Genomic DNA, 20,512 nt, shown 5'->3' with positions numbered 1-20,512 from the left:
ATTTTTCGTTCGGTCTGTAACTACACTCCTCAAAGTTACATCTTCAGCCATTCATTGTATGAATTACTGTTATTGTACTACATTCCCTATAGCTATTTTCCATATTAATAATTATTCAGGTTCAATCTGAGTGAGAAATTGTGTAAATTCTCATTCTCACTGTTTACTTACCGATGAAGGTATAACACGCAACGCAATAAAAAAGCTTGCATGATGTTAGGCACGATATGGTGGAAGTTCTTCATATAATTAAAATAAGAAATTGCAATATTTCCACTGAGTTTTATTATTACACTACACGTTTCGTCGTTACAAACAACATCACTTGATATGGTTGTTTGTAACGACGAAACGTGTAGTGTAATAATAAAACTCAGTGGAAATGTTGCAATGCCTTATTTTAGTAACAATAAAAAAGGAATTTTGGCACACCATTGAGATATGCTATGCAGTCTATTACTATAAAGACTATGTATTAAAGGGAATTGTGGACTTACCTTTCTGTTAATACATTTTCTGTGCAAGTGTTAAAAACGTAGTTCTATCTTACTCAATTGCTTCACAAAAAAATAAGTCTACGCGCCAATTTTACTTTTCCTACCCTCTTTCCTCTTATGTTACCCTCATTCTCCCATTTCCTTTTTGAATTTGTACTTTTATCATTCTTTCTAGCCATTGAAAATACTTTATATTACTCCTCCTTTCTTTTTACCCAAAATTCTTCCCTCTAACGCAATTTTCTGAACCCCATTGGCCCTCAAGGAACGCTCCATTCTGCCTTGCCATTATCTCATAGTCGTTTCCTATTATCATTCCCCATTTCCAGCACTTTCTCGTTCATTTTCGTCTTTGGTTACGTTTTCCATTTTCCTCCATACCTATATCTCGATAGCATACGATTGTCAGTTGCTGACGTCTTTATACAATCAGTCCTCTTACGTAAAAATGAAATGTGCCTCTTTTCCGATGTAATCACCTTTCATATGTCTCTCATTACTTCTGCTTGACCCAGCCAGTGGCGAATAGGTCACGGGGGTCACTCCCCCCAAATATTATAACATATTTTTGATTTTCATTTATTCAATAGGTTTTTATCCTTGAATGCCTAAAATCGTTTAATTTCATCTGTTATTCAGAATAGAAGTCATATTTTAGGCTTTTTTTTTTAGTTTTACACGGGAGAACGCCCCTCTCTCCCGGGGGTATTCCATACTCACTGGACCCTGGTCATGACCCCCTCCCCCCAATTTCGTGCTGAATCCTCCTTTCACATTTTTCATACCAGCTTTCATCTAAAATCAGTAAAAAAAATGTCTTCTCCACGGTGCATAGACCAAGTTTTCGAGAATCATAATCAAGTTCATGTGTAATGCATGGCGATTTCTTAGCACTTTTCGATTGAATACCTCTCTCTAGGTTTTCATTGTTTGGTTTTAGTTTTTCTTCTCGACATAAAATTTATCATCCACTGCTGAATCGCGGAACCCGTTCATTTTACATTTCCTCCGCGATAGCATTCATTCTAACTATATTTCTATGAATTCTTCGGTTTGAAAGAGGAAATTTTCAAGGTTAAAATTTCAATGATTCATTTAAATAAACCGGTCGTTAAATAGGTTATCATCTCAGGTGGTTTACGGATTGAAGAGCATGTTGAACATCAACCGTGGTGGAAATTTTTTACCTCCTCGATACTCACCGTCAATGCGAGCTAGAGCGAGATCTGGTGGATGTGGCGGACGTTTACAACTTCAGTGATTAAATGTTTGAAACTATGCACGAGTTTGGAACACGATAAAATTTTAACGAAGGCTCAGAGAATTTTTTTACTTGTAGCTCTGACCTTTTTTTTATCGCCACCATCAATCGGCCCATTTTCGCACGGCGCTCCTCAACTTTTTTTCCGTCCCTTCTCCGCCCCCACCACGGGAAAACTGTTGTCTCGCGTCGGGCGCCGCGAAAGCACTTAAGATTTACATCTGATCAGGGGTTTATCGACTCGCATCAATGGTGAGGGTGTCGTTGCATGCCTAATGATCTGCAGTTAAAAGAGATAGGCATCTCATCAACGCGTCGAGTGAATCGCCAATGAAATGACACCATACTCAACCCTCTCAGACGATTGGAACGAACCGGAAATGAGAAGTATTTTTATTTAGGCTGATGGGTCGAGAGACTTAAGGAGGCAGTCTGAGTATGCAGAGGTATAAAATTTATTTCTGTTATTTCTTGCCAGCACTCATTTTAAATATTCTTCATCATCTATCAGTTGTTTTATTGCTGAGGGTATCGTAATTGTGGATGAATGATGGCTAAAATTTCTTGTGGAGTGGGTGTGATATGTTTATCTTAATATAGGTAGTTTAACTTTCTTGGATCTTACCATCGAATGCGATTAACCTACAAATTTCTTATATTCCTTTCGTTTTCATATATTTGGTACATGCTGTAACTTTTGTCGTCATGAGTTTCGTGACACGTCATAATTTATCCTTTCTCCTCTGGTGTACCTTTTACCCATTCTTATTTGATGAAATCTTTGTTTTTTTATACATTATTCTAAAATATTTTTGGTGAAAATTTCTGACCCCGAACTACGGTATGATAATGGAATTGCTCTCGGCCTTATTGTCATACTTGGCGTTATAGGACGACATTTGGGTTTCTTTCTCACCTCAGCCCCGTAGCAGTGGCACAAAGAAAACGAGGAAGTAGATGAGCTTTGTGAAAATTGCCGACGCAAGATCCACGTCTGCTTTCAAAATGTTTCATCAGCACCACGTGCGTAGGAAACATGTCTCGTGGGTTGACATTCATGCTGATTTAAACAAAATTCAAGAGTTAGCTTTTAAAATAATCTGAGCGAATCTCAAATAGTACGGCAAATTTTACTTTGAATCTGGTCGATTATTTTATTAAAAATTTAGTCTATACTATACTAATAAACGTTCTTTAAATGAAATTCATTAATCAATGGATTCATTGGATTCTACTGGAGTGCAATTGTGTGCAAATATAAGTTGAGATACCTTGATCAACATGGTGAAACATTTCCATCATTTACTGGTAAAGGAAAGTGATATTTCTCCTTTTTCTATGCTCAAGTACTTCGTGAGAATAGTGAGATTACCATTTCATTCATCAGTGAATGTTTTTAGAGAGCTGAAACATTATATTACGTGAAGATTGATTCATGTCAGTCTAGTCAAGTAATAATAGTCAAATCTATGGTGAAACTTTACTGGTTTGAATATACGAAATTTCTAAGCGCATTTGGTGCATCCATCTGTCAAATTAGGTATATCCATCCTCCTTTGTATCATAATTTTTTCAAGGTTACTACAGGATTTTGCAATGTAATCCTAGTTTCAAAGCCTACCTTAGTCAGTAGAAATTTTTAATGATAATAATCATAATAATAATAATGATTAATATTTAGATTATGGTGGACAAACATTTTAAAGAACAAAGCTAAATGATACACTGTTAAGTAACTAACTCATGTTCATGTAACACATTTATGTCTGGGAAAACCGCCTCCTATCGACGACAAGCTTCGGGATTCATAGATGTCTTACATATGGAGAATTATTATTTCAAAGAATTACCATTTAGAAAAAAAATCGTCGAGAATTTTTTCCTCGAAAGCTCGGTTTCACGTGATTTCCCTTGCGTCCTTCAAAAGGTTTTTCACGCAAGATTTCGTTGCGTGTTAAGTGTTTTGTTTTCCTCGCCCGAGCGGCTGTTTTAAATTTTGTTCGCCGGCGCTTGTTATGGGGAAACATCCCTCTAAGGAATATAACTGCCGTGCCCGCTCTTTGATCGTGGTGTATTAGCGGGGCCGATTTAAATTTTTGATCGAGTTGAAGGATGCTGTGATCCGTGCCGACGAACACGATCCGAAGGGATTTGAGTATTTTTGACGGGAATAAGTCAGCCGTACTTACGAGATAAGCTATGCAAATTTCAATTATTGATGAGATGATCACGAATTATTATTGGATATATTCAAATAATATGATTCATCAATGTAAATTGGATCTTAAAACCCTCTTATCATTTACTTTTTTCTTTCCTAATCCTTCACTTTTATGCCTTATGGCTTAGTAAATAATTTAGAACGAAATAGCCGCATTTTGTTCACTAAAATATCCTGAATGCTACCCTTATCCGATCATGGAATATTATTTGATGTATTCATCTATGTGAATTGGATCTAAAAACCGTCTTATCATTTACTTTTTCTTTTCTAAGTCTTCACCTTTATGGCTTAGTAACTAATTTAGAACGAAATAACCGCATTTTTTTCAGTACAATATTCTGAATTCTACCCTCAACTGATCATGGAATATTATTAGATGTATTTAAATAATGTGATTCGTCTATTTAAATTGGATCTAAAAACCGTCTTATCACTTACTTTTTCTCTCCTAATATTCACCTTTATGGCCTAGTAATTAATTTAGAACTATATAGCCGCAAAATTGGCATAACATTCTGCAAATACCTTTCACTCAGTGAATTGGCTCTAAGTTTTTTTTGGGATAGGTGAGGGTTGAGATCGCGCTAGATTTATTCATACACGTGTGAATTTCTCACATTCTGGGAAGAAGGCCATATCATTTTTTGGCCACCTTACACTTTGAGGATTTTGCTAATTTTATCGTATTATACTTTATTTTATTATATTTCATTATAAGTTGCGCCATTTCCCATTTTATTTTGAGTAGCGATATAATTTATGATACAGTTTCCTTTCGTCACGACCTTATGGTCATTGATTAAATTGCATCAGTGGCTGTGATGTTCATCACGTGGAGGCCTCAATCGTATAGGTTGAATAAGTTCCTTGGATTGGGTACTATGCGAGAGGATGTGATCATGACACTGACTGAAAGAGAAAGTATGCGAAGTTACATTTTTTTAAGATGCACAGCACAGCTCAAGGACTCAAACGGAAATTCGACCGCCTTGACCTACCCGGAACCGTTCTTAATCCTTTTATACGCGCCAATGAGCGAACCGTTTGTTTTTTTTTTCAGTTTAAGGAGATAGACTCGCGACTTCGTGATCCCAAACATACATACTTTTCGCGAATGTTATTTCAAAAAAGTTTTTCCATCATATGAGACATCCATCGAGCAGAATTAGAACACGAAGGATTTTGATAATATATTCCATATATTTTAATTTCAATACTTTCTCCATCTATTTGAGCTAACTAACCATTTTCATGTATCACATGGAAAGTGACTTCAATTACAGCAATCAAAATCTTAAAACTTAAAATATAGTTAAAATTAAATACTTTTTAGGCATTAGAACACACTGTAGTGCCATTTTAATGTACGATCGTAATTAACGTGATAACACTTAAATTTCAGCGTTCATTTGCTAATAACTAAAAAGGCAACGCTATAATGTCCCGAAATTTATTTTTATAAATATTTTAATGCTATTATAAACATTAATTAGTTTTTAACTGCAGTATATTTTCTATAAGTAGACAAGATTTTTCTTCTGCGTAATAGGGTATCGCCGTGAGACCCTGCGTAAAAATGCGAATTTACAAGTGCTATTTCCAGAAAATGTATAAGGGAAAGCATGATTTTTGTGCCGTCTGTCGATTGAGTGCAAATAGAAGACCATATATAAATATGGTCTTCTATTTGAACTACAAAGTTAAGTTATTAATGTTAGTTTCATCGGTACGATCTTTTACTGTTGCTTTCATTCTGAGTGAAGACTAGACATCATCAATTAAAATCTTCAAAATGCAAGGTGGCTCAGGGAAAGGAACTGAATGTGTGAAATACCTTAACTGAGCATTATCTTAATTTTAAGAGCCTTAATATATGCTGTAAATTGGTTTGTATGTTAATACTATGGCTCATGACGATTGGTAACTAATGTTTTTCTTCTTCTTGTTATGAACATATTATTTTTAACAAAATTCTGTTTCTTGACTTGATAAAAAATAACGTTGTAATGTTCTGTTTTTGGCACACCTAGCTGGCTGTTTCCTTATTTTCTTCTTATGGAAAGAACTATGTATGATGACAACTCCAGCACTGATTGTTTATCACAAGGGTGTCATTATTACACCGTATTTAATTTTATTGTCAAAATTATTTATTGTAAGCTGGTGGAATGAAATTATATATCTGTCTATTTAACGATATTCAATTAAAATGACATACACTTGGTACCTACTATTTATTTACTATGGAAGGCCTGTGAACTAACGCGAGCGCCATATTCATCTAACTAACGGGATTGGATATCTATAACATAAAGTAACCGCTAAAAACTTTAAATATAGTTTTATATTGATTTTTTTTCTAGTTATTACATCATTTTCGTGTAACTAAGTAATTCTACTTCAATTACAGTGCTAATTTGCTATTAACATAAAAATTAACTAAATCGCATGTCTTAATTTCCTGTTAGTTTGATGAATATGGCGCTACAATTAGCTCAAATACCTTCAACAGAAAATAAATGGTACAAGTCATTTGCCATAATAATTGAATATTTCAAAATTGGCAGATGCATAATCTAACTCCACTAACTTACAACAAATAATTTTGACAAAAAAATTACATATTGTGTAATACGGGCAACACTTTTGAAGGTATTAATTCTCTGTTGACTTGAGTTTTAAGTTATAGTTCTCCGGAATTTATCATTATTTCTTATAGTTTTATAATTGTAAAATGAAGCTAAATTTATTACTTCTGCAATACCTTTAGGGTCTTGAGGGTCCACGATAATTAACTTTTACTATTATTATTGTTATACTTGGTGCTCCTCACCAACCTCCTTCATTTCCATTAAACAACCTGTTTTTTTATGATGGTCAGCGGAGAGTTTACCGCTCGCGACCTCCGCTTCGTTTCCGCGGCCGATGCGACACCTGTTGCACCCAGCTGATACATCCCAGTCACCCTCACCGTGTCCTTACCGCAACGCCTTTTAAGGGGCTTTGCCAGCCTTTCGTGTGAAATATTAATCCGAGTCAAGGTGGCGGTTTAGCGCGCTCGCGGCCATAAATAATCCTTTCACGTTCATAAATATCTTCACAGATGCCGTTGTTTTTTTCCTCCGCATCGACTGTTTTCACCGCTTTTTTCTCCAGACGTTCGTCTTTTGAAATCGTAACGAGATAGTTTTGATGCGATATATACATTTATGGAATTGTGTGGGAAAAGTCCTTTTTCTTCTTGCCTCTCAACTAATTCCGATTCTTATCCGCGACCTATTTATAGTTTGTTTTGCTATTATGTTGGCGTTTTCTGTTGTTTTTCCTTACCTTTATGATCCTCGTCCCCACTACCTGGCTGTCCTCAGGAAACGTTCTTTTGCCCCCTGAATCGTCCAGATGGTTGGATGTATTCGAATCACAAGTCATTCCTCCACTTCCGATCAGAACGGATTGATTTCTACTACCGCGAGGCTCTCGTGAACTCTCCTTTGTTTCTGTTGCTCAACTTCTCACAAAATTGGGTTTGTTTGGTGTCTGGTCTACAGGTTTGTCCTGTGACTTAGAAAAATGCCTTCCGTCGAATTAAAGGTAAGTTTTGTGGAAGTTTTCAGGAATTCAATTTGCTCTCCGTCGCCGGGGATCATTGATTCACGTGTTGGTGGATTCTGAAATATCATGTAAGCAAACCTTTTACTCAATTCGAACTGTAATATTTGAGGGTTCATTGAATTAGATGTATATATATTGTTTTGTGGAGAAGTTTTTGCATCATCGTCATATCAAGATTTTAATTCGTAGAATAGGAATTAATGTTGGATAATGGAAATTACTCCGTAATTCCTGCGCGACACAATGCTACACAAGCAGTGTAATCGACCGGAGCTACGATTTATTGATGTGTTAATTGCTGACCTAATTTATATTCTTGTATTGATAAATACCTTAATTTTTTATTTTTTTTCCGTATTGCATTATTACCAGAAACCATCTTATTTCTACTTGTGATTCCGTCATGAATTTAGATCAGTCTCTGTTCTTTGAATAGCACATTTTTCTTCAGCAGTGAGTGATATCCGTACCGCCGACAAACGTGGGCATCGCCAAAAACCAGTGACGGAGCGATCATGTTCAAAACCGATTCATATTACTTTTCCGGTCCACCGTATGGGTTTCCAATATCAATAATCATGTAAATATCACCCATATATTTCATACCCTTGTTTGTTTAGTCCATTTTTATTGCCTGCAAATGATAAGTTCGTGGAAAATTATTGTCCTATTATTCTAATATGTCCCTATTTTTTTCTTTCAGACGGCAGTCAAGCCAAATCTCTGGCAGAGGAAATGGAAATGAAGCAGGTAAGGAACAACATTTCTATTACTGTACTCTGTCACTACTAGAAGTTCATGATTTTTAACTTGTCATGATTCCGCTGTTTAATAAATGGAAGGTTCTTAATATTACACTCCAGAATTGAACGCCCTATGGTATATTTGTCACAAATCACCAAATAGTATCAGTCCAGAGCTGTGAGTAATTTCTGGCGCTGAAAATGCAGGCGAAGTTTTACCAGGCTTTAATATTTTGAGTGATTTATTTTTGTATTTTTTACGTAAAATTTGAATTTTTCGTGCACATAATTTTTGATTGCTAGCACTCATTTGAGGGATTGGATGTGTGCGAATTGTTAGGTGCCTCAAATGGTGTTGTTATTATGTTTCTTGTGGTATCTAACGGAAAATAATTTAGGCTTTTATCTAGAGAATGATTGAGAATAACTTGATTCTGATATTGATCGGAAATAAGTACTTTTTCGCAGCAGCCTCAGAAATCGTTCTTGCAAAAATATTTACATTTTCAGTTGCCTGGTCAGGCTTTGTTTTTAATATCGATTGTTTATTTTTTTATTTTTGATTTAAATATTTAAGGCAGAATGTATGTCTGCGTAAAAGGGTGCTTAGAATATTTGAAGTTCGTTCCAAGATGTATGCGAGTACATTCTTTTTACCATATCGACTTATTTTTAAAAGTATGAAACGTAAATATAAGTGGGCATTCGGTCATATAGTGACACAGGCAATACGAATGCAGTTACCCGATAGAAAAAGAAGGGTAATACTTCCTTAATACTCTTAATCCTTTTGAAAATATTCATAATTTTTGGGCAAGACTCGAGAAGTTTTGTGGGACAAGTTCATTATGGTCCTAGTAAAGTAGAACTTTTCTTCTTTGGTCACTTGCGACGGGCGCTTTATCAACTTCTATTATTATTTTTCCCCACTAAGTGTGGTGTCACTGACAGCTTTGCTGTAATTTCGTGTTAGCACCTGTGCTAAGGCCTGGGAGATATATCGAAATATCGGAGAATTTAGCGGTATTAAAATACATGGGGAATCGTATATTACGTTTTGTAAATTGACGATGCACGAATCTCCGAAAAAAGTCGTCATATATCGACCGATAACTATTAAAAAATCGTGCCCGTTCAAATGTTAAGATAAAATGTATAAATATATATTAACCGATTAAAATAGCCGCCTGATAGCATATCACGATATATTATTAGATGAATATCAAATATTGGAATGTATCTGGTAAATCGTGTTATTTTATCGGACGAAGATTTTTATTTGGTGGTAAATCAGATATTTTATCCCTATATTTTTATCAGTTCTGATGAGACGATATTAGTTGTCACGACGCTAGCTAGTTACGTTAGTGACCTGTTATCGATTTTAACATATAATCGTATTCTGAATATCAATTTTCAATATCGCCGAGGCTTACCTGTACTGCCCACTCAGAACGTTTCTCGCGAGAGATCGTTATCTTCGTCCATGGCGTAGAATGTGCGTTCCATTTCCTTCTTTTTGCTCTTGCTGTATCTAAAATGAGTGACAAGGAGGCTTCAGACTGCCAGGTGGCCACCAAATTAGTGTCGTAAATAATCGGTTTCCGAGGTCGAATTCCATGAGTCTTTTCCTTTTCTTGCGTTTTTTACCCCTCGTGGCTATTCTCGTCAGTTTCAATCCTTGGCCCCGAAAGGGAATATTCTAATTCATTATCTGATTTTGGAACTCATGTTTCAACGAGTTATACTTTCCGAATTCTTTCACGGTCAAAATGAGGTTATCTTATTGTTAAAAACGAAATATTATCATACTCGAATACTTGTTAGCGTGGAATTAAGTGATAAGCAATGAATACCTATGGAGAAAAATTTACGATCGATAATAATTTTTAAGTTTTTTCGCTTTTATGGATATATATCCGATGGGTTAGAGGAAGGAAGAATAATTTAATCGTTTTCGTTTGCTTAAAAACAAAATCGATCCAAACTACACGTATTATAATTCGATGATTATTTCCGATTGTTCTAAAATTGTTGATACAATTTGTTCCCTGAACATGCTACTTTATCTTTGCCTTGCTTTGGTACAGGGTGCATTGACTTCGATTGAAAAATCCTAGTATGTTTTTCAATACCCTGTTTATTGCTCCTTTATTTATAAATCCTAGTAAAAACGTTTTAGACAGCCTTGGCGCTTAAGACGTAAGCGGAAGAAATGGAGATGAAAGCTCTTTGTTTCTTAGTTGAGTATGCCTTTTCCATTCCAGAAACAGTTTTGTTCTCGTGCACGATGATTTCTCAATAAGGCGTAGCTTACGCGGTTGTGATGGTCGCATACCTGGGGAAAATATACATCACTTTACTATCACCAAATTTGTGGCATTGTGAGGAAGACGATTCTGGGGCCTTGGAAAGAAAATGTGTTTGAATTCATGGGAACAACAATTTCAAATCGAGTTGAGAGGAAAGTCCTAGTCTAACACTGATTCTTCCCTGATATTCTTAATTTCCCCTACTCTTGGAGCCTGGTAAATTCACCGAGTTAAAAATAAACTGAGGCGGAAGTCTGGTTTACTCTCGAAATCGAGGTAAAAACCACAAAATCTGTCTTTCATTGATCAATCAAAGCACTCTCTTAAATATGGAGTATGATCAATTCAGAAAAAAATGTTGGCAGCATTATGATTGGAAAAGTTTCGGGCCTATATTTATGCTACGAAGGAGCATTTCGCCATCTTGCTGCAATAATTTCCATTGCTAAGTAGATATAAATTACCTGCAAATTCATATTTTTCAACTGTTTATATTTGTATGCATCTTCAGGATTCGTAGCAGATGGAAATAATTAGAATATAATAATAGCGGAACCACTGGTTATTTGCTCAGAGTAAACATATAAAAGAGCAGAAAAGTTTGTCGGGTTTTCCAGCGGTTGATGTTTTCCTTGCCTCCCGACGTTTCGAGCAGCGACTTGCTGTTCAAGTTTTTCTGCACCTGATACGCCGTGAAAACCTAATATCATAAGTATAAAAGAGCAATTCTCGACTTCTTTGGCTGAAACCAAGATTAATTTTTTTTAAGTTCGAGACTAAGTGATTGAGCAGGTTGAGCAATTCAACTATTTAGGCAGTACGTTAGAGGAAAACGGATACAGTAGTAAGGATATCAGGAAGAGAATAGCATTAGCAAAGGAGGCGTTCATGAACAGGAAAGAGTTTCTGAGAGGATCGTTGTGTAAGAGTTTAAAGAAAAGGCTAGTGAAGAGTTTGATTTGGAGTGTAGCTCTCTACGGTGCGGAAACGTGGACAATGAGGAAAGAAGACGAGAGAAGATTGGAGGCATTCGAGATGTGGGTATGGAGAAGAATGGAGAGGGTGAAATGGGCGGAGAGGAAAAGGAACGACGAAGTGCTGGATATGGTTGGCGAGGAGAGGCAGCTTTTAGATGAGATACGCAGGAGACAGAAGTTATGGATGGAGCGAGTACTTAGCGGGGAGGGGATGTTGAAAATGGTGTTGGAGGGTAGAATGTTAGGGAAACGAGGGAGGGGAAGGAAAAGAATAAAATTTTTGGATAGATTGAAAGAGAGTAGGCCTTACAGTGAATTAAAGAAGGCAGTGCTGGAAGGAAGGGGAGGCTCCCAGATCGCTTCTCGAATACTCCATGGAAACCTACCTTAATCGGTAGAATACTATAATAATAATAGACTAAGTGATGGGTCCAATTGACTGACCACGGCGATAGCATTTGCTTTCATGCGATGTTTTTTAGGATCTCAATTTTATTTCTTTTAAATTTAATAGCTAGAAGGTCTGAGAGCTATTAGTATTTTAATAGAATCAATTTGTAAGTATTTCATTAGCTAGCGTCACATTTATAATGATAATGCAGTTTTTGGAGGTTTCATTGTTGGCCTCGGCTTTCAGTCACCAGCAACCACCCACTGGGACCTCGTCTATTTTTATTAGGATGATGAGTGCGGTTATTAGAATTTTCCCCGTTTCTGAACTAATTACCCCTATAATATTCCCGCTTCCTATCCTTGACGGTCTCTTTATCGAAGGATTTCGCCTTGGAAAGCCCAACGCTCGAAATGTTGACTCTTCCTTTCACTATACGTCTTCACCTGTCAGGTGTAGTACGCATCGTGTGGAGAGGAGTGAGTGAGTGATGTTGATTTGCGACCGTCATCTTTCCATTGTTTTCAGACGACTACGACGAGAGCTGTGTCAATGGGAATGACAAGGGCAGCCCGACGCCCCCGATGAATGCCCCGCCTCCACCGCCTCCCGCCCCCAGTGGAGGGGGTGCCCCGCCGCCTCCACCTCCACCCCCGCCTCCACCGCCCCCGCCTCCCTCGTCCGGGGGTGGCTTCCCGGGGGCGCGCATCAACAGCGAGGTGAGTGACTACGGTATTTCCTTTTTTACTGAAATTTAATTCACAGTTCATGTCGGCAGCCTTTTTCTCAGCCCCGTGTGCATTTCCGTGCGAGAACTAGACCATTGAGCCAGCCTGGTTATTGGAATTAAGTTTTTGTCTTGGCAAATACGGGTTGGAGAAAAATTTTGTCACGAAATTTTAACCTTGGATAGCTGATGCCAGTCGGAACAAAAATTACTAATGACATTTGGGTCGAAATGCACCATTTTTTGACTATAGAAACTTTGAGCCAAGCGCTCCGGTTGGCCGCGAGTTTACACCTACCTGTACCTGTTGCTGGTTGCTATGGACAACTCATTACTTCGAATGCTTTGCCTGCCGGAGATGGCGATGTATCCAAGATATCCGGAAACAGTGCAAGCTCGGGAACAATTGGAGCGCTTGGCTAAAACTTTTTGTAGTTTAAAAATGGTGCGTTTTCCACCAAAAAATGATTGGTAATTTTGGTTCCAATTGACATCAGCAAGGCAGGGCTAAATTTTCATGACTAAATTTTTCTACACCCTGTAAAATCAAGAGCGAGTTTTGGATTTTACTCGTGGAATTAAAATTGAATTGTCAAAGTCACAAATTACGTGATCCCTGGTGTAATGATTGGCCACCAACATGGGGTTGGCAAACCTTTTTCGTAATTACTCCCCAAGAGTCTTTACCAAGCATTTAATTTCTATTTTTTATGCATCTTATTTGTAGATAGGCGGATGTATTCTCTCTTATGATTCCATTGGGGACATTGGCGAATTAAAAAATAGGAAATACCTTTTCGTAACTGTGAACGCAATACCTTACATCACCTATTATTTATTTTCTACCAATAAATCTATTAATAAAAATATAATTTTAAATTAATGTTCCTCAGGAAATAACTGTTAACAGTAGAGAATTGAAAATTTATCCTTGAAAACCTTTAAAACTCAAAAAACTTACGCGATTGAACATTTTAAAGCATAAATTCGGATTCTATCATTGAAACTGCATGATTAATGGTGTGTGGCATCCTGAAGGCAAAATGATTGTCCACTAATCTCTTTATATTTCCATTTTTCTCTCTATCTGATCGTAATGCTACCCGCTCGCCATCATTAACCCAGCTCGCTCAAAGGGGAGGTACCCTTCCGAAAGCAGTGAGCCTGGGCATGCCTCCTCCGGCTGCCATCCAAAACGCGATGATGACCAAGGACAAGAAACCATTCACGTACACGCCGGGCGGCATCGACCTCTCGCAGCTCCGGAGCCCCAGGATGCAGCGGCGGATCTCGAGGAACGCGGCCTCCGAAGGGGTCTCCGGGCCCCCGCAGCCACCGGCCCCCTCGCCCCTTGCACAGCAGGTCCCCGGCCAGCAGCCCACCTCCACCATCCCCACACCTCCACCCCCACCGCCTCCACCGCCCCCGGGCCCACTCCCGCCATCTGCCCTCGCCGCCATGCAGCCACAAATCGCTATACCCGTGTTCCCGCCCCCGGGGGCCCAGCACACCCTCAACAAGGTCGCGCCGCCCCACTCCCAAGCGCAGAGGCGACAGTCTCCACCTTCCCAACCCGCCGCACCCCAGGTCAAGTCGCCCATCCAGCAGGCAATGAAGTCTCCCCCGGCGGCGCAGGTCCCTTCCCCGCCTCCGGCTCCGAAGTCGCCCCCGACACCCAAGTCTGCCCCTTCCCCGCCCACCCCGAAGTCCCCCCCAACACCCCAGTCTCCTCCATCTGTCTCCTCCCCACCCCCTCCGCAGACTTCTCAGCAACAACCCGCAGTGGTTGTCGTCATCCGTGCCGGGACCGGACCGCCGCCCCCGCCTGAACAGCCAGCGACGGTCAGGATGGGTCCTGGGAAGATTTACATCCCTCCGACGAGTCCACCCCAGCAGCAAAACACGGCACCTCCTTCTAGAGGGTCCGGTTCCGGCTCATCGGCAACTCCGGGGTCGGCCTCGACGCCCATGTCGCCGATTCAAGTCTCCCTCAACAAGACTCCGAAACCGGCTTGGCTGAATTCGCAGAACAGGGCTGCTGGAGGATCCCAACAGGGCGGTGGGCAGCCTCCGTGGCAACAGCAGCAGAAGGATCAACAACAGCAAAGGGAGCAGCAACAGAAGGAGCAGATCCAGAAGGAGAGGCTACAGCAGCAATACCAGAGGGATCTTCAGGAGCAGCAGTTAAGGGAGCAGGAGCATGCATTCATGCAGAATCAACTGAGGCAACAGGCGCAGTTTCAGCCACCGCAGTTCCAACCTCCTCAGTTTCAGCAGCCCCAGTTTCAGCAAAGGCAGCCTCCAATGCAGCAACAGCAGCAAGCGGGTCATCCCCAGACAAGGATAATCCCAATCCATGTGGAAGGACGGGATGATCCTGCTCCAGCTTCTCAGCAGCAGGGTCAGCAGCGGCAGCAAACTCAGCAGCAGAAGGGTGCTAATCCTCGGGAGCACGTGATTCCCATACAGGTATTTCAGATATTACTACCATCTCTTTAATATGTTTCACAAAGTGAATTTATCCCAGGGATGTTTTGAGTTACAGTTTCTGTAAGTCTGTAATGATCGACATGCTCTGTTGCTTTTGTTGTATTTAGAACAATGTTAATGGTTGGAGAAAATTTTGATTTTAGATCAATACAACGTATTACTTTCAGCAATTTATGTCCTATTTTCCCCATTCAAGTGCATATCCTGTGATTTAGGGCGTTGCTTATTTTTTTTATTTTTTCCCGGAGTCAGGGGTGTGACGCACAGCTGTAGCTTGCGGAAAAGTATTGTGTTCTTGGAAAACTGTTGAGCGGATGTAAAAATGGAGCAAATTTTGAATCTGAAGGAAGGTAAAATTTTGTATTACCTCCGAAAATGATGTAATTTCAAAATAAAAGGAAAATAAAATGTTGTATTTATGTACTTTGAGCAACTTCTAAATCTTAAACAATCGAGCTGAAATTTTTAGGATGTATCCATTCTGCACCCCATAGCATATTTTAAGAGGTAGAAATCAAATATCTGAGAAAAATAAGCAACACCCTACTGTGGCTCCTGCAGGTAAGGCTACTATTCATTTTCGGCGTATCCCCTAATTCCTGCTTTCTTTTGGTTTCTCTATTATCTTTCAATTCTTTATGCCATGAGTTCTTCTTCAATATTTTCACCATACATGTTGACTTCGTAATTTTTAATGATTATAGATGCCAGCTACTCTCACTTTTTCAAGGATTGCATATAGATTTCCTCCAAAGCAAACTCTGCACTAATTAATCATTTAATTTTTTAGACTCAATTAGTAAGAAAAATAATGCATTATTATTGAGGATAAAACAAAATTATACAGTTTTAGGCTGTATGCATTGTAAAAATGTGTACTTGAAGTATTAAAAATATTTCTCCAGTTGAATGTGTATGTTGGTGATTGGATTCTAAAATTTAGGATTGATTTTATCTCCAGATTGAAGGAAGGTCTTCTCAGCAATCTTCACCATCACCGCAGCAACATCAGCAAGTCAGAAGACCACCGTTTGCTCAAAACAAGTTCAACTCACCTGCAACACCATCGGGGGCTTATCCACCTCAGTACCAGCATCAAGTGGATGGAAACTTTGTGTCTGCTATGGAAAGGTATTACTGCACCTTTTTAGTCAGTGCTAATCTAGGAGGTTGTAAATATCTGGAGGCGCTGTATTTGAGTTGTAAGCGCGGTCAGAATTCCACCATCTTGGTTTGACAATTTTTTGACTAAGTCTCAAACAGTGTACAGGTATAATCAAGTAGTCTATTCCTTATATTGCCTCTGATTTATAAAATGAAAATGCAACAATTACTTCTTGATTGTTGTTGTAGTATTCTGATCGTTCGTCATACTATTGTGTATATTAAACTGTCCATATAGTCATATCGTGATGATAATATATCGTCGTGAACATGCTTTCATAATATTATTATAACCGGTCCACTATCGTAAGATATCCATTGGCTGTAACCTTATTAATTACCGGTATAAGTGCAGGGGAATAGATATTTTACACTTGTAAAATGTTATTTTCGGCTAAGCTAGTTGCACAGTGGAACTGTGGTGTTTTACAATAATTTTTCCTTGGAAAAAGAAATTTTAGGCATATTTTCACAAGTCTTCCCATAATGATAGAAAAAGGTTTACTGTGTTATTTGCTATAGTTTATTTTAATCTAACAACGATCATGACCAAATATTTCTCCAAATAGTTAGCGTTAACTCTTATGGGATTATCAGCATTTTGGTCAAAGTAGGCTATCCCACCCAAGCTCCCCTATTCCTGCCACACTGCGCTCAACGCTCGGAACCAGTGGTGCCCCCTCTAGTATATTTACAACCTCCTTAATGCTAATCATGTTGGCATCATTTAATTATTTGCCTATTTGCACAATGAATAGTCCTAACTACAGTTGATGATATGTATCATTATAGCTGCTTATAAATTAAAAGTGCATATAAGTCATTTCATACCAGAATTCGTTAACAAATGAGAGATATAATTGATTATATATTCGTACTACTTCATCATGCATTTTAAAAACCTGCATTTGAGGTAAATGCATGCTGAATTTCTGAATTAGGAAGAGTTTTGTATTCCTTGGTTAGTATATTGCATATTATATGTATAGTAAATTTATATTTTTCATTCTGCATGTGTATTTTGATTTCTGAAAGAATGAGCATTACTGAAATTAATTGCATAGTATAATTTTATTCATTAGTTCTGCGTTAGGATAACCCATAGTGCATGTGGTTTCTGAGTCTGCAAAAAACTAACTTGATAGTTGACTTTTAGAATAATTTAGCCATTAACTACCAAGATGTTAAAGAACCTGTCCCTAGCCGTAGTCTTAGTTGTGACAATTATGGCTATTCTGCATTAATGGCTGGAATAACATTCTTTCTTAATTATGCTTTTTTGTGCACTTGTATATGTTCATTTATATTCCATGAGTTAGTAGCAAAACTACATTCTGAAAGACAAGACTGTTTCATAATTAAGTTCTATGGCAGAGACTTAGTTTCTTGCCAACAGTTACAGTCAGCCATAAGTTGAATGCATTGTCTAGGCAAAAAATTTCCATTTGTGCCAAGTATGTCTTTCCAAGTTGCTGAAGTATCATCTCCTATATCCCATAGCAATAGCAAAAATAATCCTTATTTCCAATGCATCGTTACAAAAATATTTTGACTTGAACGCTTTGAAAATTATTTCAGAGTTTAGCTAAAATTCATGTGCCTATAATTTATCTCCAAAATTAGGCCATTCAGGTTGGTCTGTTTTGCAGCTCATTTTGCAATCATGTGTTTTTGTAATTAATTGTTTAAAGTAGGGATGGACGGATCCAGGATTTTTTTTCGGATCCGGATTCAGATCGGATCCTAGATTTTCGGAGCCGAATCTTACGGATTGGATATTTTCGGATCCAAATGTATTTTCAAATCCCTGCTGCAAAACGAAGTAATTATTCAAGTTTATCCTGGGTACATACAATCAAAGGAATGCGTTTTAGATTTTCATAGACATTTTAATATTTTTATGAATTAAAAATCATTTTTATAGGCTATCTAGTTGTTTTTAAAAACATCTTTACATGCTCAGAACCCGAACTGTTACGCTCGGGTTTGGAAATGGAAATAGGAAAAATCTTTGGATAAACCACAAATTGCTACATAGCCTCTGCGAGAGCTTTCAAACAAAATGGTTCATGAATAGGACAAGTAATACGACGGAGCATTCGAAGAGAGAATCGGAACTCTTTCCACCCTTATGGGGTGTTGCATTTACTGAAGCTTTTATTTAAAATTTCTAATCCAGATCCAATATCTTCCATGACTTTGTATCCGATGCATCCGATGAAGGGCAATATCCGCGGATATTTGGATCCGAGGTATCCGATCCGACCATCCCTAGTTTAAAGAAATTTCCTGTTTCACTCTTGGTTTATTCCATTGTTAATTAAACCTGTGGTAACAAAGAACAATAATAATAATATAATGAATTTTTAATAATAATGAACCTATTGATGCCAAATATTCACTTAACCTCAAGTTGATGACTGCATCATTAAAAAACCATTTTCACCTGGAAAGAAGATTAATTAGCATAAGCTATGTTATAACTATGATTATATAAATTTTTGTGATAATTTCCCATACCCAAGTTCTAATCAGCAAAACTGCAATTTTTCCAGGATGTCTACAGGTGAGCAACCTCCACAGTATGTTAGGCAGCATTCTGCTCAACAGCACCCATCTTCTGGAGGAGGGTGGGGGCCCACAACACCGGGAGGTGGGCCAATACAATCACGCTCCTTCCGAGTTCTACAAAAAATCACAGACACAGATGATGATGGTGGGTTGCGCTAATGGTACTGGGTGCATGTAGCCGAGATGGGGAAGTTAGAGTTGCCAACTCATCTTCAAGAAATCCAGGCACAAATCCTTGGGTCTCCAAATCCTTCGTTTCCTTTCAGTATCAATGAGGACATCTCATATTCAGTCTCAGAATCTAGTGCTATATTTTGAGCTTTCTGTTAAACATGGAAGGAATTGTGTCATTTATATGTTTCCGTTTTTTTGTGATAGCAATTAGTTAGCCAGCTGTAGATATCTCTATTAGTTGTTCTTTGTGCTAAGTTTGTGTGTGTTCCATCAAAACTTAAAAAAAAATTTTGGAGAGTGTATCTGACTCTCATGATCAGTTTTTATTCAATGTTTTTATTTGTAATTATAAACCTATATTCTTATCTTGAATTACTTAAACTTTTACGTTAGAACTTTTTCGATCAATGTCTCATCTCATATTTGACTTATTAAGAGAAAAGAATCTGTGGATCCAAATGTTTCATGATTGTGTCTACATTTCTATTTTAAACATTTAAACTGATTCCTCTTGAGAACTTTCTACAGATTTTTCTTTAAGCATGCCTCATGCTGTCATAGCATAGCTTAGAATTTCACATTTGGGATTCCTACTCAGTTTTGTGTCTCTTCTCATTGTTTCTTCCTATATCTGTAGTTTATGACCTTTTTGCTGAACCCTGTAGCCTCTCTCTTTTCTTTAGAGATAGTTCCCACTTGTATCCCAGGATATATTAACATCAGACCTATATCTCAGTGTTACCTCTTCAGTTCCTGACAGTAATTCCTGAGAGACAATTCCATTTCCATCAAAATCAGCTTGGTTCAATATTTTCCTATTTGTTGGGCAGGTTGGCAGCTCTATTTCTTGTTAGTATTTCGTTACCTTGTGATAGCCCCAAGAATACACGCATGCGTAGATTTCCTTACCCACTCAAATTTTGTGAAGACAGGATTTTACTATATGCTTTTTGTATGTATTTAATTATTCATGTAGTGAAACAGCACTTCTTCCATTTGTGGGCAATAAATATCTACTCAGTCAACTAGTAACCAATCATAAAATTAGATCAGGCTGGATGGATAGTTGCTTCATGAATTGAAGTCATAGTTTTCATTGGTATTCAATAAGTATGTCTACTCTGAGAAGAATATGCCAAAAACAAGGTCTCTCTGTAGCTTCTTCCTCATCAATTGGGTCATCACTAAATCTAAGTAAGGCCGAAAAATGTTTCTACTGGTCTGCAATCACTCCTCCTTAGAACTGCACTTATACATATTTCAGAAATCCCAGGCTAAACATTCATGTTATATTTGACTTAAAATATGTGTAATTACAGTAAATCAGACAGTGGCGTAGCCGGAGGGGGGGTGGAAGATTCAAGGGGGT

The 20,512-nt window shown here is 38.1% G+C and overlaps 1 protein-coding gene across 4 annotated transcripts in view; it reads left to right on the top strand.

The window, feature by feature from the left end:
* LOC124160627 (protein piccolo-like) overlaps positions 1-20,512 on the top strand; it is a 310,967-nt gene that overhangs the window by 280,057 nt on the left and 10,398 nt on the right. For 3 of the 4 annotated variants that reach the window (XM_046536527.1, XM_046536531.1, XM_046536530.1), the window contains 5 exons: positions 8,298-8,344; positions 12,546-12,736; positions 13,870-15,213; positions 16,196-16,365; positions 18,954-19,114. In XM_046536527.1, coding sequence (XP_046392483.1) covers positions 8,298-8,344; positions 12,546-12,736; positions 13,870-15,213; positions 16,196-16,365; positions 18,954-19,114 — 1,913 coding nt within the window. The remainder of the gene's footprint in view (positions 1-8,297; positions 8,345-12,545; positions 12,737-13,869; positions 15,214-16,195; positions 16,366-18,953; positions 19,115-20,512) is intronic. The other variant, XM_046536528.1, reaches the window with a different exon arrangement.

The sequence above is a fragment of the Ischnura elegans genome, chromosome 6, assembly GCF_921293095.1.
Source record: "Ischnura elegans chromosome 6, ioIscEleg1.1, whole genome shotgun sequence".
In the NCBI taxonomy this organism is placed as follows: domain Eukaryota; kingdom Metazoa; phylum Arthropoda; class Insecta; order Odonata; family Coenagrionidae; genus Ischnura; species Ischnura elegans.
Note: the sequence above shows the minus strand (reverse complement) of the source record. Positions and strands in the feature narration are given on the sequence as shown.